Genomic DNA, 5509 nt, shown 5'->3' with positions numbered 1-5509 from the left:
CACACACACACACACACACACACACACACACACACACACACACACACCCCCACACTTGACCAGAGACTTGGATAAAAGAAGAAAAAAAAAGTTCTAAGTTGACTACTTTTCCTGGCTTCTCCATTGAGGGTGAGGGAGGGTGGATGGGTTACAGATCAAGGTGAAAGGATAAATTTCCTCCCTTCCCTTCTTGAATGAAAATTAAGTCCAAAGAAAAGGCCTTAGTGCTGTGCATGATGGGAAATGTAGTTTAGTTTTCACGGCCTCCATTGGTTCCCCCCCACAAACAGTGTCCAGCTCATGGGAGGGTCCAAAGATTTCTGGGAAAGAACTAAGGTCAGAGAAGATTGAAGCCCTTCTGCTTATTTTCCCCAGAATTACAGTTGTGAAGAGAGGGAAGGAAGAAAGGTGTACATAGAAAGAAGAGGAGAGTGGGTGTTTTAAAAATAGCATTAAAAAGTTGAAATGTTTTTATTTCTGCCTTCCCTTTGAAAATGCTAGAGATCCAACTAGAGTCAGAGGTTGGCCAGGAATGGAAGTATAAGCTAAATGGATGCCTTCCTCAAGCTATTCCTCTTTCTCTATTTTTTTTCCTTTTTTGGATCAAAATTTTTCAAGGGGGAAAAAATTTAGACCCCCCTCTTACCCTTCCAGTACAGTTGCTCTCAGTTAATTCTTGAATTCAGTTTAAAGAACTGACAGCTTTGATGTAGAATTGATCAGACACTAATCCTTCCAGGGATATGATAAATTTTCCCTCCATTTCCCCCTTAACCTGAGTGCCCCTAAGGGTAAGCCAGGGCACTCTTCTTAACCAGGGTCAACACCAGAGTCTAGGCAGTTTTTGGCCTCCGTGCAAAGCTTGTAACCCGTCTTTCCCCCCAAATTTCCTCTTGTAGCAAGCAGCTCTCGCCTCACGTGGCTGCCTCCTCCACCGTTCACCATTGCAATCGATACAATTAAAAAGAGAAAGATAAACACAAAGAATATTTAAATAGGCGCTTTTTATCTCTGCAAAAATAAAGTCCAAGATCTTACATTTTTTATTTTACAATTTATAAAACATTAGCTGTCTCCCCTCCTCCCCCACAGAACACCCCATAACTCCCCAGGCACCCCCTCCCCTCTTTCCCCCATTTCCCCTAGTCTTTTGTCTCCCACTGTTCCCGAACCCCTAACTGTGGCCGGGCACTCTCTATCCCAAGCTCCCCTGGTCCCTAGAAGGCCACGATGGCCCGAGTCCAGGCGCCCAGACTGGCCAGAGCCTGCTTGCTGCACAACTGCCCGTTCAGAGACTGCTCCGAGTCCGGCTGCCGGCTCACTAGCCCAGTGAATCCCGAGCCGAAAATCGAGATCAAGTTTGATATGTTGGAAGCGTCCGGGGACGACTCTGGGCAAAAGTCCTCAAAGCGGGCACGCTTGCAAGGGGTAAAGGGGGGCCCGCCCCCGGGGGGCTCTCCCCCCAATTCCCCTCCCTCCTCCTCTTCCTCCTGTCCAGGGTAGTACTTGCGCTTGGTGCCTGGCAGCGCGGTCGGGGCCGGCACTGCGGGGCCCAGTCCCGGGGCGCCCTGCCCGCCGCCGCAGCAGCAGGGGCACTGCGCCGAAACGCAGCAGTCTTGGTGCAAGTAGCCGTTCTCCACTGTAGTCACCACGTGAGTGTCTAGGTCCAGGACGGTGGTCTGGCTGCTACAGTGTAGACTTCCCCCGGCCACCGGGAGCGGGCTGCCACCGAAGTCCGAGGTGAGCGGGTATACGCCGCCCGGGGCGCAGCAACCACCGCTCCGGTAGAAGCCGGGGGAGGCAGTGGAGGAGGAAGCAGCAGAAGAAGCAGCGACGGAAGAGGAAGAGGAAGGAGAGGAGGAAGGGTCCCGGGTACACAAGGCTGGAGGCGGTGGCGGCTGTTGCTGTGGGGAAGGGCTCGGCTGGAGCGCCAAGGTCTCTTCTCGGTGGTGCGCGCCGGGCAAGAGCGCAGCGCACACGGGCTCCAACAGCTCCCCAGCGCCCCCGCCTCCGCTAGCTCCTCCCGCGGGCGCCCCGGCGGCGCAGCTCCGGTGCTGTTGCAGCTGCTGCTGGTGGTGGAGGTGGAGCTGATGAAGCTGGTGTAGTTGCTGTCGGGCCCCCGGATCCCGTTCCTCTGGGTCTCCGGGAAGTTGGAGAGGGCTGAACTCGGCCATTTCACCCGCCGAGCTCATCATCATGCCGCCGCCCGAGTACGGGTGCTGCTGCCGACGGTAGAGTTCGGCGTAGCGCTCGCTCAGGTAGAGCTGCCGCGCGTTGCGGAGCACGTAGGAGACCAAGAGGTTCTTATGTAGCTTAATGCCACCGCGCTGGGTCCGCGAGCTGTGGATCTTCCGCAGAGAGATGGTGATGAGGCTCTGAGCGTCCAGGGCGCACTCCATACTCCTCCGGAGGGACTCAGCACCACCAGCCGCCACCGCCTCCTGCCACCGCCGGGCGCATAGACACGCACAGCACCGCGCGGCGCGGGCACCGGAGAGACTTGGTGGGGAGAGTGAGGTGGAGCAGATAGAGATAGGGGACTCGGGGAGGGGTGGGAGGCTCTGGGCAGAGGGTGGGGATGGCTGTTCCACAGCCTGCTGCTGCGATGTGGAAGAAGGAGGAAAAAGAAAGGGGAGTCTCCGTTCAGCGGGTCGACATCGCTCGGAGAGGCGCTGCCACCATCCCTACCGCGCGCCCCGTCCGAACCCGAGCGCGCAAAGCAATGAGCTTTCGCCGGCCCCAGCCCCCGCTATTTATCCGAACGCCAGCGCCCCGCCCCTCGCTCCCCAGGCCAACCAGAGACCCAATCGCGGTCGGAGTGACAGGGACTGCCCGCCCCAGAGTCGTCTGTCCGTCCAATCAGACCAAGGCGGTTCCTTTGTCCTATTCAAATAACGAACGGACCCAGGGCCGCTGCCGGCGCCGCAGTCTGCGCTGCCTGGAATGTTCTCAGGAGAGAGGGCTGGAGCTGCTGGAGTCGGGAAGGCTGAACCTGCAGCTGCCCCTTGTCCAGGACCACAGTGGCTGTGAGAGACACACACCCCACCCCCTCCATGCTCCTCGGGTTGCAAAAATAAACAAAGAGAAACAAAGCTACAGCTATTCTTCCCTTCCCGGTCGCGACGCAGCCCTCCGGCTCCCCATGGAGCTGTACTGAGCGCTCACCTGCGCGGCGGCTCCTCCCCTTCCCTGCCGCTCAGCCTCACCTGCGGCAGGTGTGTGTGCGCGCGCCCCCTCCCGCGGTCTCCTCGTAAGTAGGTTCCCGCCCACGGGCACGTGACCTGCCCTTCGGCGCTTCCCCTCAAGACACCTGCACAGACAGAAGCTCACACAGATTCGGTATTCTCTCGAGGCCTTCTCTTCCAGAGTGCAAGGTTGGCTCAGGGGCTTCATCCAGTTCCTTCCCCGATTTCTCCTCTTTATTCCCCGTCCTATGGACCTTTCCTCATCCCAAACGACCTGCCCTGTGCCTGACTGCCTCCTATGTCTCAGCCACCATTACTACTTCTAGTCTCTCCAATGGAGTTTTCCTCTCATCCCTTCCCCTTGGGCACTATGCATACACAGTCTTATCTTCAGCCTTGACCCTTCCCAATCACTTGGACACATGAAACTTCATTGCCCTTCAATAGGGATCCAAGCAGCTCTGCAAATAAAAGAGTTGAGAAAACAAGGAGAACCTAACTTTGGTTCAGAGTAAGAAAACTTGTCGTAGAGCTGAAAAGGATTCTCATTTGACAAATAAGGAAACAAGATCACTGGTGGTCCTCTGTGGATCAGGGAGGTGAGCTGCCTGGTCTGGCCCACTGTCTAAGGTCCTATAAGTGGATTAGGAAAGTTTTTCTTCCAGACCTGTGCCATTTTGTAACCCAGAAGGTAGAAACTACGGAAACCTCTAAAGGTTTCTGGTTAGATAATTTTAGCCCCCAACTTCTACCACCTCAGAGAGTGGCTGAACCTCTTGGACTCTGAGAATCCATAGTGAGGAGATGCTTTCACAATTTTGAAAACGGGGAAAATTGAGACCCAGAGGTTTTTTTTTTATTTAAAAAAAATTAACTCAATTTTTGGGTTATATTTACGTTCTGAACGGTTTCCCTTCCTCCTTTCTCCGCCCCATTTGACACACATACACATAACCATAAACATACACATAACCATGTCATGCACACTCCTATTTATCAGTTCTTTCTCTAGAGATGGATGACATCTTCCTTCAAAACTTTTTGTAATTGATTTGAATATTATAAAGCTCAGAATAACTTAGTCATTCACAGTTGTTCTTCGAGCAATATTGCTGTTACTATATGGAACATTCTCTTGGTTCTGCTCATTTCACTTCCCATTATTTCATGCAAGTCTTTCTATGTTTTTCTAAAATCAACCTGCTCATCATTTTTTTTAAGATCGTTCTTGACAAGAGCTAAGTCAATGACATGAATTCAAGTGGATTTGTTCAAGTTCTCATGAAGTCTACCTACTAGGATGACTGATGTGATGGAAATAGCACTGAGGGTCAGGAGACCTGGGTTTGAATCTTGCTTCCAACATTTACTAGTTGTGGGAACTTAGGCAAGTCACTTTACCTCTCCAAACCTCAGTTTCCTCATCTGCAAAATGGAGATTATATATTTGTAACTACTACCTTCAAGTGTTTATGTACAGAAAGTACTTTATAAAACTTAGAATGCCATTTAAATGTAAATTATTATGAATACTGTTGGGTCCAGGGGCCAAAAATCAATTCTGGATCCCAGAAAATTTGTTCAGTTTTATGACTTGAAACATGGCGAAACAACCATGTTATTAGGGGAAGTTTTAATTCACTTTTAAGCGTGTTCAAGTAAAGTAGTAACAGAATAAAGACTTGAACTCAATAAGCACTTTGGCTCCCAGGTTAGGGTATTTTTCTAGCCAATGGACCATACTATTTTCTCCCCCTTCCCCCATCTTTTCTGAAAGAGAATCAGAGCAAATTCCCTACTTTTATCTTGAAGCTCCTAGAGTTGAGCTAAGTTTCTGACACAATTTTGGACACAGTAGGTACTCAATAAATAACTTGTCTGAGTTGAACATCATTTTGCTCTTACTCTGATCCTGAAGCACTCTTTGTAGAATTGTTAGGAGTTTAATTCTGGCATCACTATTTTGCTTCTTGGGAAGTTCTGACACTCTGCATCTCCATCTTTTGAATTTATAGAATAGATGATTTCCCCTCTCGATTTCAGAGCAACAAATCCATTCTGGTTCCTGCCCCTTCCCTCTCATCATCATCTCCTATCCTTGAGGATGTGAGGCATACACAGTGCCCAGACAAATGGGAATGACAAAATGAGCACCTAGTTTTTGTCAGTTTTTGCTTTGGGGTTAGATGGGGGTTGGGGATATAGGAGAGGTTAGTTTTGACTTTTGTTAGAAAATTTTTACCCAAGCAGTTAAAAAAAAATCTAACTATTGGGATCTTTGCAGTGAATGGGGGAAAGAATGGGTATGAGTAGAATTTAGCGTC

At 50.6% G+C, this 5509-nt stretch overlaps 1 protein-coding gene across 1 annotated transcript in view; it reads right to left on the bottom strand.

Annotated features, from left to right (window-relative positions):
• Positions 1-2750, bottom strand: part of IER5L (immediate early response 5 like) — a 3157-nt gene extending 407 nt beyond the window's left edge. The window contains exon 1 of the mRNA XM_069069406.1: positions 1-2750. This exon is cut by the window's left edge and continues 407 nt beyond it. Coding sequence (XP_068925507.1) covers positions 1218-2399 — 1182 coding nt within the window. The 5' untranslated portion in view covers positions 2400-2750 and the 3' untranslated portion in view covers positions 1-1217.
• Between the last annotated feature and the right edge of the window lie 2759 nt (positions 2751-5509).

Source organism: Petaurus breviceps, unplaced genomic scaffold (assembly GCF_028583685.1).
Source record: "Petaurus breviceps papuanus isolate PSGF00001 unplaced genomic scaffold, PetGlider_PUasm1.0 90779, whole genome shotgun sequence".
Classification (NCBI taxonomy): domain Eukaryota; kingdom Metazoa; phylum Chordata; class Mammalia; order Diprotodontia; family Petauridae; genus Petaurus; species Petaurus breviceps.
Note: the sequence above shows the minus strand (reverse complement) of the source record. Positions and strands in the feature narration are given on the sequence as shown.